Genomic DNA, 18,960 nt, shown 5'->3' with positions numbered 1-18,960 from the left:
CTCTGCCATAACAGCTTATATTTTCCTGGCTGCATGCAAACAATTACTGATGTGCATCCATATTGACACAAATTAGGCCCACATGTAGCTTTATCACGCACATATAATTTCTCCATCATTTAATCTCAGTCGTAAATGACAACTTTGGAATTCTCTGCCTCTCTAAATCTGCATTTCTCATTGAATTTAAATGGATCTGAAGTCTATAAATAACTGCATCAACCCAGAATATTACATTCAATTAATTTGAGTTTGCTGCTGTTCACATGGCATTCATGCTGGTCTTTCATGCTGTTTGCATTAGCAAACCTCTTCTTTCTAAAACAACCTCCTGTATTCATGATTAACAACTCAATCTGAGGTTGAATTTTTTAAGCTTTTTCTCTGACTTTTTAAAAAGGTACGACCGGTGATCTGTGGCTACAGCTCAACCATTGTTCTTTTAAACAAGACTTCATTTTGAGTCACAATGGTTAGAACTAGGTTTGAACAAAAATAGTTGGTCTGTTTTGCAGAACACAAACTGAAATGTAGTGCAGAATTATAGTGAGAATAATAGCATCTTATTACAAGCAGACAATGCACGTAAGTGCCCAGTAAGAGAGGGTCAGGCTGTGAAATGCTCATTTCAGACAGCTGCTACTCCACACTGGTAGCAAAACTGGATTCACTGATTGTGCCTACAATGTTGTTATGGAGTGGCTCTGACCAATACATGTCCATGATGGTCCATGGTGGTGCATGGTGGTCCACTGTGGTTAAGGGAAACAAAGCCACTTCTATTTCAGAGTAGGAAAAATAATAAAATAAAACCCTATTGTGGCTGAGGGAGAAGGCAAGAGAGACCTTTGAGCTCCATTCACTTTTCAGTGCCTGGTTTGTCTGGGTGAGGATTTCACAGTTGCTGCTAAAAGGCATACCTTGGCTTATTGATGGGGAGAGAGATGCGCAGACCCATGCACAATCTGTGTTCCAATTCAGATCTTTTCCAAGAGCATCGGTGGGGCCCAGACCTGCCACGGGCTCTCCTTCAATTCAGTGAAATTCATCTCTGTGCAAAGATGGGCAAACATGGCCCAATTTAAAAAGTTCCCTTTTACTCTAAACCAAAAACAAAAACAAATAAATGTGCTATGAGGAGAATGTTTCTCAAGGCGCCATTCCCATAATGATTTATAAACAACTGTCCAATTTAAGCCAAGTGTGCTATGTGTCTGCTAAAAATATTTAAAAGATACCCTTGCTGTTACGGTAATTAAACATGCATGAGATGGAAAATAACAAACACACAAAAATAGCCATAGTTGCCCAAGATGACTTATAAATATAATAATGGAAGAGTTACATTTAATAAGTAAAACAGAATAGTATGGTGAGACTGGGGCAAGAACATAAAATCCACAGAGAATAATGTGCTGTGCTACAGAGTAACAAAAAACTTAAGTCTGAAGGTTAGAAAATAATGATGAATAATTCTATTCTATGAATAATACTGAACGAGAAAATAAAATATTGGTGAGCAAGAGAGAGCAAGAGACTTCAAATGCTCAAGGCTGCATGAACAGCGTGATTATCCACAGTGATTACTGAATTTTCTTATAAATCTTCATGCCAACAGCATTTCATTTCTTCCTAAGACCAGCAGAGCATTGCACAGGAAGAGTGATAAGCCAACTCTTCAGCTAGAGTAAAGGTGAGATGAGGTTCAGACACTTTCCCTGCAGGAATTATATTATACATATACTAAGCTGTGCAGGAATTTGTCTCCAGTACAACCTTTAAGGAATAATAGGAAGGAATGCTAAAAGACTCTCAAAAATCAAGTCTTTCCCACAATATCAGATTTGGTTTAAAAAGTGTAGTTCTCTTTACTTACAGACTCTTTTATGAAGTGCTCTTTCTTTCCTGCTCAATGTCAATTTTTGACTAGAAAGAAAAAAATGACTACTTCCTATTCCCAAATGCAATGTAATTGTTTTCTTCCTCTTAGTATGCAGTATTAAAAATAGGGATTTTTTTTTAAAATGCAGATTTGTTTTGTGTGACCCATGGATCAGCAGGCCAAACTTCTGATGACTGAGATACTGTTAAATACTGAGCAAAAGCAAACTTGATAAGGTCTTATAGAGTTATCCATTTATGTTAGATAGTTTTAAATATTATTATGTATTCTTCTTATACTGATGGAGTAGTTCTGACTTACGCAATGAAAATCTTTAAAATGACCAGGGCAAGAGGCAGTTATACATCTCAATGCTGCTTTGTTTTCTTTTTGTAGTTCTCCCTTTACCAAGTGTATGTAACTTGGTAATGTTAGTTAAGAGAATTAACATCAGAGGAGAGACAAACAAATGATTCTCATATTGTTTCACCTTCCCTCCTTGAGCTTTGTGAGTGTTGCTACTGACACACCATCTAATTGTTATTATTCCAGGGAAAGATCTACCTAGATTAAATGTAAACTGTTGTAACATTCTGGATATCACCAGACAGTATCCATTTATATCATGTGAGATTTTTTTTCCATATTTAAAGTCTTCAGTTCCTTAATTTCACCAATCCTTGTCTGAATAGCTCAATTAAGACTAGGAACCATCCAGCTATCAAGTTGGAAGCACGAAAAAAATCCTGAACTTTCTCAGTTTGCAGACTCAGAATAACCTCTTATTTTTGCCTTCTCTGTGTGTGTGTGTGTTATTAACGGCAGCACTGTGCTTTGGTTTAGCAAAAGTGAATACCTGTCCAGATACCCCTTTAAATATTACATAGCAGAAAGTTCATGGAAAAACCTGTTGAAAATGTGGAGGCTTTGGTTCTGCAGAGATTGATGCCACTGACTGCCTGGAGTTAGATGTGTCAGTTCTGCATTTCACTGTCAATGGAATTAAACCTGAAACTTGAGTGGAGTCCATTCCCCTCATCTTCCTCCTGACATAAACAGCTTCGGCATTTGTTTTCGCTTCAGAGAGAGAAAGAGAAAGATACTTTTGATGTGCTGCTGATTAGAACACTGTTTGCCAACCTGTGGATCACACGCTGCTAAGGACTCACACAAGTGATGAAGGGGAGATAAGGAGCAAAGCTCAGCTTCCCCAGCTTTGCCAGGGTCCTTAGTTCTACCCCCAGCCAAAGCCAGGGTTCCTGTGAGAAGGCAGCACTGGTGGCCCACACTGTAGCCCAGGGAGGTGCAAAAGTGGCAGAGATAGAGGAAGGTGAGGAGGCAGCACTGAGAGGAAGCAGAGCTTGGGATGTGAGAACAGCAGCGCGAGGCAGTGCCATGGCTTGAGCAAGGCATGGCGGCAGGCTTACCGGAGAGTGCAGGGAGCTCCATGTGGGAGAGCAGCATGGGACGAAGGAGGAGACTCTGGCAGGGGTTAGAGGAAAGTAGGAGGAGGCAGAAGCACTGGGACCTCCCTAACGGCGGTTGGCAACCTCTAGGGTTGGTTATTCATATGGAATATGGAAGTGAAAAGATTAAACCTTTACTCCAAATTCAGGTAGGGGGATTTTACGCTGAGTCTCTAACTTCCCATCACAGTGTCCCACTTGACCAATCTCGTGCAGAATAGTTATCTTTCACTGTGATGGATACATCCCTGGGATGAATTTTATTTTCAACGGCTTTGCATTTCAAGTTTCCCAGCCAGCTCTAGTATATGGCTGCAGAGATGGTTTCAGTAAGTAAGTACCATCTGCCCGGGTTTTCCCAGGGCTGGTTCCAGCTTTGCATGAAACTTTAAAGGCTTTTTTAACTAGCCTCATCCAAATACAGATTTTGCAAGTTTTATTCTGTGCTGCTTGGCTCGAGTTTGATGGTCATGTTACTTCACTAGTTCAGTAGAGTTATATAAAATAAAAAGAAGGCATAAACAAGAAAAAAAAATATTCTGTGGGTTTAAACCAATGGCATGAAAATCTGCAGCTTATAACTCCCCTAAAAAGGTATATTTTTCCATGGATTGCAAAGTTAGCTTCCCCGAAAGATTGCTATCTGAAAGACACAGGATTTCCCAGGTCCCTCGTCAGAGTGCACATGCAGTGGAAGGAATCCAGACATGATGAAATAGGTTGATTTAACAAACTGAAATAAATATGGTGTGTCAGGACAGATAATAGGTGCAGTATTACAAAGAAACTCTCCAGCTAACCATATTTTATCTAACTTTGAAAAGAGTGCACTTAAATTATCCAGCATATTCCATGTATATGCTATGCACCAGCTCAAGTTACATATACATAACTATGTTTTTCCTTGCACCAACTGAATGAGGAAGTATGAGATAGATCTTTTAGAAAACTCTTTTAGAAAACTCTTAGAAAAAAAACATCTTTTCTTGCATTCAAAAAGAAACACAATAAAACTTGGAATATTCAGATTTCACTCAAAACTTGCAAAAATAAAATTCATTAGTCATTGTAATTCACAATCTAATATTGGATTAAAATGTAGGATCTGACACCAATGCTGGTTTATAAGACAAAGATCTAATAAAATACTTTTGTGTTCAGGCCAGTTCCATAGGAACAGCAGATTCTGTCTGTGTTCTCTGAGGATCAGGACTACAACAAATCCCTCTCAGTCAGTCTTCTCATTTTCAAGGACTAATTAAAAGCATATATATATATACATGAAAGCTCTGAGGCTGAGAGCCCAGGTCAGAACTGCAATGTTTACACAGGCTACAATTTCTTGTGCTGTATTTAAGTGTATCTACCATCCATGCCCTTTATACATACTCCCGTAGTGTTCACAATATTAAACAAAACCCAAAAGAAGAGCAACTGGCCTAGAAGATAAAAATAGCAAAGCCAGTGAAATGGATTGGTAACGGTCATGGCACGGAGGTTTCAGTCCGGTATACAGCAACATATAAAAATAACAGGCTGACTTCTGAGTATGTCAAAGAATCAGAGCCAAGGGGGAAGACAGAAACTGCGAGAGCGATGACAAGGAGAACCCTTGGAGAGCTGAGTTTGTAATCAGTCTTTCAAAGAGGGGAAAGCAGGAATCAAGGAGGATTTTCACTCCACTTTTCAAAATATGAAGTGTGATAAATACAAAGACAGTGAGCTGGAATAAGAAAATTAGTCCCTTCGTAACCGTGGGGCAAAGAAGAGGACCACAACAGGAGTCACTGTATCTAAGCCCGCCCAAACCATGTCTGGTCTGTGATACACAGGCTGCACTGTAAACCCTCTTACCCTTGGAAAAATGGTGATAGACACAATTATTAATTTTGACAAGTCTTGCATTTGGTATGATGTCAGCAAAGGCCTGACATTAGGACTTTATAGCTTTATTCTTCAAAGGTGAGAGAAATTATGTCACTTTGGCTCAAGGCTTCTATGTTGACATGTATGCTATTTAAGCTGAGACATTTTAGGTCCAGTCCAGTATCTGGCATTTACCTACACATCAGACTGCGAGCTCATCTGAGTAATTCACTTTTTCTGCCAATGATTATTGCTAATGATTTAAGCAAAACTAGCAAGTAGTAAGTTCTACAATACACAAAATGGTACCAATACCTTCTTGTCTTGAGCTCTGTACTCCATGCTAAGGGTTGATTCCGGAAAAAATGTTTCTTTTCTCATTTCTTGTTTCATTTAAAAACTCTTTTTTTTTTCTTTCTGTCTTTCCTTGGATTTTATAGGTATAGGTACCTATTGGGTTAAGTGTAAAATAAAATGTAAAAAGCTTCAGAGTCCTCACTGGGAAAAAAACAGAAAACTATTAACTTCCATGGAGTATTTTCTCAATGGTCTTAAATTGAAAAACTCTACAGAAGTAGAACATTACAGAAAGAAGAAAAAATTATTCCTATGGAAAACCATTTTTATCAAGTGCAGTACTTCAGACTAACTACAAATGTCAATCAACTGCAGTAAAAATTGGCCCTGACAAAAGAGTTGTTCAAAGCAACTTCGTCTGAGGACAAAGTGGGTCTCAAAATTGAACATGAGGTATTTAAGCCTCACACAACAGGCTTCAATTAGTGAGTTTATTCTCACTATTGTAATTTTTCCTTGCTTTATAAGCGGGTTACATTATAATTCTTGTTGTATCGTTCAGCTGGCTTCAGCCCAGCTTGACATTTTGCTGCCCTTATCATCTTTTCTCTGCAACTTCTGATTGACTGTAATTTTTTTCTTCTTCCTCTCTTTGGATTGCATCATTCTTCCCTGTTTACAGTACTGGGTGTTTATTATTGCCCTTTTACTTTTGAGCAATCCCTCTTGAATACATATAAGATGCTTTTTGATCCTCACATTTTCTTTTTACTGAGAGATGGCTGTCTCTTCAGTCACTTGCCGCTCTCAGACAGACCCTTAGCAGGCATAAATCTGCAGAACTCCACTGCCTTCACGGAAATCACTCTGCTTTATATTAGCAGAGGATCTAGCTTGAAATCTAAATATGCTTCTTGTGTTACACCTCAAGAGCAGCATTGTTACTTTCTCTCTTCAGTTTAAAATCTTGTCGTTAAAGGAAAGGACCTATTGCCCTCTTGTAGTAATATACTATCTTTTAATATGCTATATATACTTTTAAAATGAAAAATGGATTTTACAGAATCTTTTTGGCTCCACCCACTTAGGTTGTCACATTTATATTTGGGAAGATCTGTAGAGACTTTAGATAGGAGGTAAAATGAAAACATGTACTCTCACTGAAATAGTCCTTGTGGCTTGTGAAATCAATAGATTGAAAGATCTGTCAGATCACAGGAATATAGTTCAGGAGACAGCCAAGTTTCTGCTGCTCTGTACCTTCGTACTGTTAAAATTACTGTAGGAATATAAAACACGGCTTAGGACAAGCGGCAAAGGCTCATTACAAGTCAGCTGAAATGCACTTTTGAACCTTGTGAAAAGGGTGATATTTAAGAGTATTCCTGTAATACAGACCAGGGTTTCAATGACTGCACTAGCACTTCCTAAATTATCCTTGGGGTGGAAAACCAATTTCCAAACTGCAGTCACTGTTGTTTCAAACACAAAAGCCTCTCTAGTGAACATAATAACCCTCTCCAAGACACAAAGAGATCTGTTTAGCTTTGTACCGTGGCATTACAGGACTAAGGTTCTCATTTGCTGTCATTCAGGGGACATAAGCATTAATAGGGGCAAAAATATTTGAAAAACTGGCTAAAGTTTCCCCATTAAAAGACAGAGGACAGAAAATGTTAGGAGATCAGCTCTGAACTAGAAGAGTAGAGTGATTTCAAACATGCCAGAGAAAAGAGGAGGAAGAATTGCATTTTTCTGCTGATAAATAGGAGAGCAGTGTACTGTGACTGAAGTCTCCCTGCCCTCTGGGGAGATGTCCACATGGCATCCCTGTCGAGGAAGGCACCGGTGCCTCACACACGGCCTTCCCCAAGATGATGTGAAGCTTTGTTGTCTCATGTTTGCATGCCCTGAGAGGGGACTGGCGTTATGTTCCTTTTTGGGCCTTGGCCCAGTAAGACTCTCATTGATCAAATTAGCTGTAGGTAAGCACTTACCCACTACTATTGCAAGTGATACTCACCACCCCAATGTACCCCTCTGTAAACCATTGCCGTTGTTTCTGGAGTTGTCGTGGTTTAACCCCATCCAGCAACTAAGCCCCACACAGCCGCTCGCTCACTCCCCCCCAGTGGGATGGGGGAGAGAATCGGAAGGGTAAAAGTGAGAAAACTCATGGGTTGAGATAAAGACAGTTTAACAGGTAAAGCAAAAGCCGCGCACACAAGCAAAGCAAAACAAGGAATTCATTCACTACTTCCCATCGGCAGGCAGGTGTTCAGCCATTTCCAGGAAAGCAGGGCTCCATCACCCGTAATGGTCACTTGGGAAGACAAACGCCATCACTCCAAACGTCCCCCCCTTCCTTCTTCTTCCCCCAGCTTTATGTGCTGAGCATGACGTCACATGGTATGGAATATCCCTTTGGTCAGTTGGGGTCAGCTGTCCCAGCTGTGTCCCCTCCCAGCTTCTTGTGCATCCCCAGCCTGCTTGCTGGTGGGGTGGGGTGAGGAGCAGAAAAGGCCTTGACTCTGTGTAAGCACTGCTCAGCAGTAACTAAAATATCCCTGTGTTATCAACACTGTTTTAATCACAAATCCAAAACATAGCCCCAATACAAGCTACTATGAAGAAAATTAACTCTATCCAGCCAAAACCAGCACAGGACAATGGAGTGCCCATTCCCTGGCGAGTCTGGTAATGCTCCTATGGAGACCACAGAGAATTCCCTCACTTTTCATTAGGCCATCAAGTTTTAAATAATTCATATTTATAAAGTTCTTCTGGTGAGGGAATACTACATAAATCTGAATTAATAAATACTTTTTATGCATATCTATTTTTTTCCCTACTGTCCTGCAGCCAAGAAAACACCTTTAGAAAAATACAGGACCCCCGCTATTTCCTACAAGGCTGAGATAAGAGGTATTGTTCCCCTTCTGCCTATTTTGCATGCTTTTATCTGCCAGCCATGCCAAATTGTGTTTGCCTGTGTTCCTGCAGCAACACAGCATAGCTGCAAGGGTCACCTCAAAAGCTCTCTGATACCGTAATTCAGGTGTTAGTTGCACCCAAAGTCCTTATTTTTAGCTTTGCCTGTACAACTAACAGGGCTGCTTTTTGGCCTTGCAGCAGAGTAGCATAGCACACTCATGACCATAAGACTAAACTTTCTCTCCCCAAAAGTAGGCTAGTTGTTACATTTGCACTAATAGCAACATATACAATAAGATATTAGCAAATCAAATCTGTATTCAACCAACAGCATACCACAATGTGGCAATAGTAACGTCATACAGCAGTGTTTCCCTCTAGCCTTGGACTGCAATAGTTTAAATCATAATTAAAATACTTCTTTTAAAAATCTATTTCATGATCACATCATGATTTCTTACTTGGCAATTCCTCCACTAGGTATTTTATGCAGTCTGAGGGATAAATGGAAACAAAAATGAGAGACACTTTATTCCACTTAGCTTAATGTGCAGGACCACCCTGTGACACTTCAGTTGTCTGTCACAGATAAATTTTTTAATCTCCTGGACATCCTTAACACCATATCCAGCAACTGGACAATGACAACGGCCATTAGCATTCTGCAGTACAGCACATCATAGAAAAATCATTGAATATGGTACCTGACAACGAAAACTGATGAGTACCTAGATCTTTCCATAATAGAATCATATGCATAGACATTCTTTTTTTTTTTTTTTTTTTTTTTTTTTTTAAAATCTTACCTGTATTAGTAAGAATAACACTGCTGTAGAATATGTGTTTTTACATAGCGGCATGTAAGATCCTAGTTACAAATTTTAATTCCCTTACAAGTTAGGTGAACTGCTAGCAATCAGATGTTTTCTGTTGCTCTTACTAAATTCAGGGGAATTTACTGGGAGGGATTTCCTAATATTAGGTTGAAATTGCCTTCATCTTAACATCCTCAATTTTTTTTAACATTTTAGTAGTAGTATTTTTTTACTAATAGATTGATACCTTGTATTGATGGTCAAGCAATTTGCTTCCTTAAACCAGGGCTCATGGAAAGTATGTTACGCACATTTCTTATGCCACAGCACAGAAAATGTATGAGATACTTGGGTCAGCTGTATCATCTCAGATAACAGTAAAAGACTCTGTGAATTTTGCAAAATTGATAGAATTTATCCTGAATGTGCTGTGAACAAAGAAGGACTTTCAGTTCCATCTGTTTGGCATTCTCTGTGATTTTCATAAAGGTTTAAAAACCCTTTTATTATTTAATTCAAACAAATACAGGTTTTTGCCCAAACTGAAATACATCAGGACTGGTCCATGGACATATGTTTGGGCATATATTATGCATTACATAATCGTACACCAGTAAAACTTCTTTCATGCTAAAGTGCATTAATATCTGTCAGCCATAATCGGTTTTGGCCTATCTGGGTGGTATTTGCTGGGAATGAGCTCTTCTCAGATTTTGCAGCTGCATTCCTTGAGTGCCAGATTGGAGGCATGGGTAGTAATCTGATCAGTGCTTCGTCAGCTAAAGGATCACGGCCAGATAAATTACAGAAAGGCAAGGCCTTACCTGCCACTATCTCATGGTAACTGCCAGGTCTGACGCACCCTTTTCATCTTGGAAGCAAAAGTATTACACTGTCTTTCTGTCCTGTATAGGCAGAATTGTTTGTATCTTGGCACTTTCTTCCTGCAGGCTGTCATAATCAGGACAAATCAAAGCAATACATAAGTATGTCCTTCACAGACCCCTGGTTTCCATGAAAAAAAATATTCAGTGTGTTCTCTGCTGCTCCGTTCTTATACATGTTCTGTTTTGTTTGGATGCGAGGACCCCAGCAAATAAAACTACCCTAACTTGTTCTGTACTTTGAGGAAAACCAGCAAAATTTAATGTGCTGTAGGGTCTATGAAAAAGGAAGCCAATATTTGGGACTTTATCCTTTTGGGGAGAAGGTGAGAGCACGTACACTCTGGGATAATGCCGGGAAAAGCTGCCCATTCTCAGAAACTTCCCCAGCATGCCAGAAAAAAAGGTGTGAGATGAGTGTCTGTGTGTCTTCTGTCACCCACACCTTGGGGATCGCACATTCACCTTTCTCTCACTGTCAGGCAGTGCTAAGGCTGTGACATCCCAACACAAGCACCGTCCCCTCACCAGGTGGCTGCCTGACATCAAGACTGCTGACACAAAAGCAAAAAAGTCTGGATTTTTGTAAGAGATGGTCTGGGCTTTGTCACACTCAGTGTTACTCCAGTACTACTCATAAACCTAGTGCTTTTGTTGCAGTTTTCCCTCCAAATAAGTGGAGAACCATGACAACCTTTATGGAATATGGATCTATTTGCATTTGATAAAGCCAGTGACATTTCATTTGAAGCCTGTTTTAAGGTAAAAGTCTTACGTATGGCCCATATAGGCTGAATCACCTAAGAATACATATACAATCTGCTAGGCTTTTGAAAGAAAAAGTGTTTAAGTGTGTGTATGTGTGTGTAAGGGCATTGAAACAAAACAGTGGGATTTCAGTTAGGAGAGTCAGTTTTCATAAAGACAAAGGGATTTAGTTATCATAGATTTTTTCTATATCAAATTAAAAGGTTTCAGAAGTAGGTTTTCTAGCAATTCTGCAGATTAGTGTTTTAAATCCTAGAATATGGGGTGAATTCTTGACCTTAGTAGGTGGTTTGCCCTTGACTTCAAAGGAGATGGGACATCATTCACAGACACTGGAAGAACACAATCTCTTAAGTCAAAAAATGTGCCTTATAGCCTCAATATTTTCTTAGAGTACATTTTCTAATCTCATTATTTATCAAAATTAATTTTAAAACCATGAGGTGAAAAGATATCTATTGACTGTTTTCCATGTCCTTCAAGATCTGACAGGTTATTTTTCCTATATTTTTTTTTAAACTGTATTTTCTGAATTTTTCTTTTTGCTCTTGGTTGCAGCACTGTGCAAGGAAGATACTTCCTCTCCTTCTCATGACTGCACTTCAAATATTTATCCCATAGTTACTGTTTATCCCAGCTACCCGTACTTGACACTTTGTTTTCCCCTTCACTGCCTGAAATCCCAGTACCTTGTCAATGCTAAGAATGAAAACAACTGCTCAGAACATCCGCTGACGTTATTTAACCTTGATTTCAGGGAAACTATGCTTTTTTATGCTGGTGAATCGTAAGGCCGCAGTTTTCACCAATGCTCAAAATCACATCCTAATACAAATTAGGGACAAAACTCTTGCAAATTTCACTTAAAATTACATTAGAGGAGGGGAAATGCTTCAAAGTGAAACCTTATACAGAAATTCAAAGTGCTGCATGATGAAATATTTGGAAATGTATATTATTTGTGATTACATCACATGCAAAGTTGTGTCTGATCTCCTGGACCTCCAGATTCTTTTCCTTATTACAGATATTTACATTTTGTTTTTTTTTAATAAAATGATGTCTTGTTTAATTTAAAGCAATACGATTATACTCTTGAATAGAAAGTATGGTAGATTTATACTATTTTCTTTACAAAATATTGCACCTTTAGAAAATCAGTTACCCAGTTTCTCTTGGCAAATATTTAATAGCTTCTGATTGAAATTAGACATTACATATGATTCCAGTGAAAATCACCATGGGAACGTTTCATTATTTATGTCTGTGACAGGTTGGGGGGAAGGGGCTTAGCCATCAAAGTATAACAGAGTATTACTAAATCTTAAGTACTGTAAAATTCTCTTTTATTATGTTAGAATATAAAGCTCAAATCTGACTTTAAAATAAATGATAAATTTAATCTTTATTATAACTCTGTGGAACTGCATGAGAAAAAGAAGAAGTATGATATGGGGAAGACGAGAAAGCTGAAGCAAAGTACTTCTAATGTATAAAAACTATTGGAGCATAGTTTATAGAAGTTCCACATATGGATTAAATTTTTATTATACTGTTTAACTTGCTAGACTCCATTTCTGACAAGATGCTGAAAAATCTGTAACATCTAAAGCTATGAAATGCGATCTAGTATTTATACAGTCAGTATATTCTGTTAAACTAATGTATACAACAAATGATAATATTCCAAGCTGTTATGATGATACTAAAAGTAAATACATCTTTTCTGCCTTCCTATAGATGTACCATCTATCACACATATGGAGCAAATTTCTACTTTAACAGGTAACAAAAAGCCCCCCAGCTATGGTGAAGTTACAGAAATGTAAAAGTCAATCTGACGCATTAGATATTTTATTTATACAACAGAATCTGGGCCTGTTTCTCTTCTGTCTTGCAGCTTGAATAGTCATTTATATGTGTTTGAAGTGGCTGTAAAATATTAAGAAATTGAGATCATTATTTCCAGTTCCGCACGTTGGGCTATATGGTTTACATGCAGGTAAGCGACAGCCTGTGATACTACACAGTGATGAAGCTGGCATACTGACAAACAGCTGCCTTCTACAGGTATTGTTTCCTAATGCCATCAAGAATCTTTAAACAGACTCGTTCAGCATGATATTTGCTAGGTCTCTTAACATACTTTTTCTTTACTGTGTATTTTATATAACTGCGGTTGGAAGCATTTAGAAACTCTTCAAAGAAATATCTTTACAGTATTCATGTTCTGGATGCTGACAGATTACATCTGAACACCAGTTGCTGACTACAGTTCACACTTGCATCACTCAACATTATCTACCTCTTTGTGTATCTGTCTGTCTGTCTATCTCTAAAGGATTTTTTTATGGCCAAAGAAATGCAACTGTCAGTTCATTATATAAAATATTTCTGTATTCTTGCTAGTGAATACAATCGTTACAGTGAAAACTCTAAGGTTTCCAAAACATTTCAGAAATTTCTTTCTGAGTCATTTGACTGTCTGATAACACTCCAGTGCAACCTGTCCTGGTCCTTCGTTATGATTACTGTTAGTTACACTTGAATGTTGTCAGAGATTTTGATCTGCAGTGAACACAGTCTAAGCAGACTGCTATGTAAGTATGGTTTTCAGCAGATTGGTATATTCTAATTCCTCAAAACACATTGAATTTAAGTCTCCCAAAAGGCGTATCCTTCTGCAGGATGGCAGAGTCTGATTCTGACTGGGACCTTTGGATGCCAGAATGACACAAAGACAGTGCTGCACAAAGTGCAATTTTACTTGTTTTTTAACATCACTGGTTGGTTGGTTGGTTGGTTTGTTCCTTATTGGCTTTTTCATATAATTGCTTTTTCCCATTTCTCTACTTTTAAAGTAAACTTACATCACTCCATTTTTTTTGTTCTTCATCACCAAAATGATCACCTGTTGTACCGTGCACCTAGGAACATGTTCTTCCCATAAGTTAATTGGTTTCTCTGGTCTTGTATGATGTTATTCTAAATGCTTTACAACATAAACCAACATTGGTCTTGACCACCTATACTTCGGCTGTCCTCTGTGTCAGCAACGATTCAGTCTCAGGAAATGGGACTCTGCCTACATAAGTAAAAAAAAAAAAAGGCTCTCTTTTTTTCTCCCAAGGAACAGTATTAGTGTAAAATGTATATTCTGTAAAGAGATGAGGTTTGATCACAGGAAAGGTTGTTTTATGGATTAAAAAAAACAATGGGCTCTAATATCTAATAGTGTTAAATGATTGGAGTGCTCATCTGTTGACTATTAGACCCAATCAGTTTTTCAGAGTGTCCAGCTGTGCATATAAATGGGCTTTAATGTTGTTATTGATGAGATTGCGGGCATAGCAATGCTGCTGAATAAAAGGAGGGCCATTGAATGTGTTGCTAGTGTCTGAGTTTCTCTGCAGAGAGAGTAGCAGGATTTAATGTGATTAGAGATTTGTGCTGGGCATTGAGCCTGAACACAAAACCACAGGCATTCGCTCTGCCCCAGCAAATACCGGTTCAGAGTTCAGAAACTATCAGCACCTGGGAGGGTAGAAAATAGATATCAGGCCTGGGCTGCAGAATTGGATAATGGCAGAGCAAAGCAACACAGCTATTTTGGACCACTGCTTATGCATTGCTCAGGCATACCTTGTTACCAACCAGCTGAAGAATTGTGCCTGTCTACCAAATGCAGAGCAGAGTTCCTAAGGAGTATTTAAATCTGAATTGTGCTTTTTGTCCTTGTCTGGTGAAGTGCAGCTTGGGCCACATATCTCCATCTCGCATGCTCCCTTTTGCTGCAGGGAGGGAGGTTTCTGCAGGCCCTGGAGAGGAGCAGCTGGCGTTTTACCTCCTCCTGCCAAATACTTATGGTGGCCCCTGACAAGGATCTCGGTGTGTCCTTGCTGACTGCTCACACAGCGTTAGGAGAGGAGGGCCCTGGTCTGCCCACCTGCTGAATGCAACATCCAAAGCTAAGGGAAGGAGTAGGACCCCAGACTTTATGGCTGCATCCATGAGGAAAAATTAATTAATCCACTTTAATAAAGGATTACTGGGCATAAGAGCCAGGGATGGCTGTGCCCCTTCTGGAATAGAATGGCCATGCCTGCTCTACAAAGGACTTGGCTTTGGGTCTCCTCTGGGTCCCAGCTGGCGCTCCTGTGTCCCGAAGCTATGGCTACTTATGTGCATGCATTTTGCTCAGAACATCTCATACAATATGAGAGGTGTGCTGCAGCTCACCCAAGTGGCACTTTTATAGCACAAAGCATAAGATTTATGTCGCCTGCCCTGTTCTGTGCCATCCCAGGGTGTGCGGGTGTTTCGGGAGGCCAGGACTCACGGGGCAGCCTGAGCAGACTCTGCCGGGCAAGGAGGGTCCAGCCTGGTTGCAAGGCACAGCAAGGGCTGGCGGTTCCCCATGGGAGGCGGCAGGGCAGGGCCTGGCAGCCAGGGCCTGTCCCACTGCCCCAGCCAGGAGCAGGGCAGGCTGGGGGGCACTGGGGGCAGCCCCAGGCATCGGGCACCTCCCTGGGGATGAGGCCGGGCTGGGACCTGGGCTTGCAGGTGGGCCTGGCCCATTGGGGCCCATGACTGGGCAGGGCAGGGCTGTGGGGAGCTGGAGACTGGCCCTGGTGTGGCATCGCCGTGGCAAGGGCTGATGGCCCCGGGGGGCTGACGTGGGGTGCTGGGCCATGGGCAGGGTGGGGGCAGCCCTGGGGATGGCTGGTGGTGCCCTCAGGGCCCTGACACCACTGCAGGCTTATCCACACTGCATTTGGGAAGGTGATTTAAGCTGTGCTAGGAACCTCGCTTGGCTCTTGCTCTGGGCTGAACCAGCCGTCGTGGCCAGTGGAGCCGCAGGGTGAAGCAGCATTTCTCAGACAGGGGCAGGGGGAGTCAGGATCCAGGGGGGCTGCAGGCTGTGCTATCTCACAGTAGTTGTTGATTATTTTTCTGCTCCTTTAGTTCAATTTCCTGAGTGTGACTGGGATGCATTCTATATATTTTTATGAACTTCTGCTAAAATATTTTTATGCAGTTAAAATTGCTGCTGCGCTGTTGGCCAGGCTATTTTTGCTCACTGTCATCAGAGAGACCTGCTGGCCATACTGACGGGGAGCGGGGCTCATAGGTCTCGGTTGGTTTTGTACTTTTTGTGAGCATTCAAAGGCACTTACCAGCCAAGTGTGGGAGACAAGGTCTACCCCAACGGCTGGTACAGCAGTGCCGTATGACTGAGACTGGGAGGACAGGGTAGTGTCTAGCCAAGACCCTAATGTTGATTCTTTTCAAGGGCTGGTGGTGAAGAAGCGATCCATATCTGGTGGGGGCAATTTTTCAGTATCCCATGAAACTGGTAACGTACATTTCTGTATTCATCATCACAAATAAAGACATGTCTCAGTAACCCCGCTAGATCTCCAATATGGACAGAAAGTTTGGTCCAGAATTCTGGCAAGACTGGCTAGTAGCCACCTCCTCAAATACTTAACTTTGCAGGCAGAGATACTAATGAGGACAGCAACAGTACCTTATGGTATTTATGCATTCTGAGTCCTAGATATTGAAAAAGTGTGAAATAAGAGGTTATCTCTCCACTCTGTCTCTCTTCTGTTTATGCAGACCCACAAGTGCATAATTCAGTCACAGGGAAGATATGACTACTACATTGGGAGAGACTGTCATGCATCTTCTAACATGTTTGCCCATCCTGAACATGTGGGATCTTCTGTGCCTCAGAGAATTATATGGGCCTTTGGACTGAAAGAAAGCATTTCTTGCTATCTTTTTTTTTTCTTTTTTTTTTTTTTCCCCACAGAAATGGGGAAGATTTAAAACTGGCTACGGAAACAGCTGGCATGAAGATTCCTTCCACAGAAGATAGAAGAGCCTGGAACAAATTGCCCACCAATGACTGAGCAATAGTGAGAAGAGCTTTTTGGCAACCAGCCTTTGCAAAAGGAAATTGAAATTAAAAAGCTTTTCAGTTTATCTCATTTTAAGTAGAACCTGCCTGTACAACTTGTGCAGATGAGAACTTCTGCAGTGCTCAGAGAATTGGATCTAATCATTTTTAGTACAATTAGATAAAAGAAGATACTGTACATTTTATGATTTCCAAAGCCTTACTAATTACTGATTAGTAAGACTGAGATTCTTAATCAATAATTACTACCAATTCAGACTGCCCATCTCTCTCAGGGAGTAATTGTTGTCCTTTGATATATTTTGCATGATCTTACAGGCACAAAGATACTTCCTGCATGTTTGCCAAGCTCTCTGCAGACCTATTTTCTCTTAGTTCAGTTCAGTTTTATTTGACCTTCAGTGGGAAAATAAGTCCCTCTTGCATTTTTCTGTATCCTGTGTCTTTGCAGAACCCATCCCTTGTAGCTACAATTTCTTGTATTCATTTTCAGCTTCATGCCATATTTTTCTTTAAATTTGCCTGAAAATGAATTCTAAACTTTTTTTTGGCAGTAATAACTTTGGAACATTTTGTTGAGAACTGAATTTTCTCACCATCTGAACTAAGAATATCAGAAATACCGCCAGTATTGAACGAAATATTGAAGAAAGAGCTGATTTTAGGCAAACAAGTGCTATTTTGAGTGTCTTAATTTTGGAAACAATTGTCCCAGATGTCTAAATATGAGCTGTCATTTGTGAGACCAATGAAAGCAAATGGCCTCTCCTTCCCTCACATCATCGTCATTTCTGGTGAGAAACTGGAGAGTTTCGTACTTGATTGTTGGTCTAAAGGGCATAATCTGCTCTTTTTTTCACAGTACGCGTCTGACAGGATCTGCTTCTGAACATAGCAGCTGCTTCATAAATCAGGCAGGTTTGCAGCCTGCATTACAAATTGATCCTTGAGACATAACCTGTTGCAGCAGAAACTGTTCCAGCTATTGTTTTTTGTCCAGCAGTGACAACAATGCTAACATGCCAACTCAGTCCCTGTCTGGTTATAGAACTAAAGATGCTTCCATGTATCAAAAGCTTATGACTAACTGAATGTTACTGTTACACAGTTTTTTCCCATTTGTTAAGTCTACACAAGCTTAAACGCAGAAGTCATAAAGAAGAAAAAAGACAACTGGGGAAATTAAACATCAGACTGCATGAACGTGGCATATGCTGAGATCCTGTTGTTAGGGAAGCCACACAGGAATGCAACCTCAAGATGTGGATCCCAGGAAATTGTGCTTCATGGAGTTTATTTATTTTCATTTCATCCCTAAATGTGTGCATAGGTACAGGAGACCATTAATTCTTCTAGCAAATCAGCTCCCATATAGTTTTTAAGCCTTAGTTCAAAATATGAAAGAATTTCCTCATCACTGAGAATGAGACTTGAATGAAATATAATAGTGAAAGGTCTACATCCTCGCAAGTCATGAGCTTTTTGCAATGTCTTTTCGTTTTTTGAACTGTTTTTTCCAAAGGGAGGCAATAGGCAGTTTCTAAGTGGCCTGCTTTTCAAAGACATCTAAAACTAGGCAAACACCAAGACATATAAAATCACTGTTCATTTTAAGAATGTAAGCTGAATTGGAAGCTGTGCTGACAAAGAATTGAAGACTCACAAACTGAGGAATGTATCCCGTCCACTACATTCTTATAATCATACTAATATGGGAACGATGGGGGATTCTCAAATAAAGTTTGACGAAATCTTCCACTTTTAACAGACTTTAATTTTTTCTTTGCAAAGATATTTATGCTAATACTGCACCAGACATCTTCTCTGATTTATAGCAAGGAATGTCTAAAGATATTTGATTATAATTGATGCAGAATAGTAATATTAATAGCAGGAATTTGTTTTTAATGCTGATGGATTCCAAAATTAACCATATCAGGTAGTAAGATCTTGCAAGATCTCTAGTCCTTGCACTAAAATACATTTCTAAACTCTTGAGTATCATTTTCAGTTCTTATAAATTGCTCAGTTTTACCAAATTGAAATGCAGTAAAGTGACCTAAAGCCTAGAGCAGGGAAGAAAGATTGTGACTGTGGAAAAGAAGAGAAAGGCAAAGCAGGC

At 39.9% G+C, this 18,960-nt stretch overlaps 1 protein-coding gene across 1 annotated transcript in view; it reads left to right on the top strand.

Moving 5' to 3' along the window:
- The window catches only part of UFM1 (ubiquitin fold modifier 1), a 70,421-nt gene extending 51,799 nt beyond the window's left edge, over nt 1-18,622 (top strand). The window contains exon 6 of the mRNA XM_075139743.1: nt 16,731-18,622. Within this exon, the coding sequence (XP_074995844.1) occupies nt 16,731-16,747 (17 nt within the window). The 3' untranslated portion in view covers nt 16,748-18,622. The remainder of the gene's footprint in view (nt 1-16,730) is intronic.
- The last annotated feature ends 338 nt before the right edge of the window (nt 18,623-18,960 follow it).

Source organism: Calonectris borealis, chromosome 1, assembly GCF_964195595.1.
Source record: "Calonectris borealis chromosome 1, bCalBor7.hap1.2, whole genome shotgun sequence".
NCBI lineage: Eukaryota > Metazoa > Chordata > Aves > Procellariiformes > Procellariidae > Calonectris > Calonectris borealis.
This window is presented reverse-complemented; position numbering and strand designations above follow the sequence as displayed.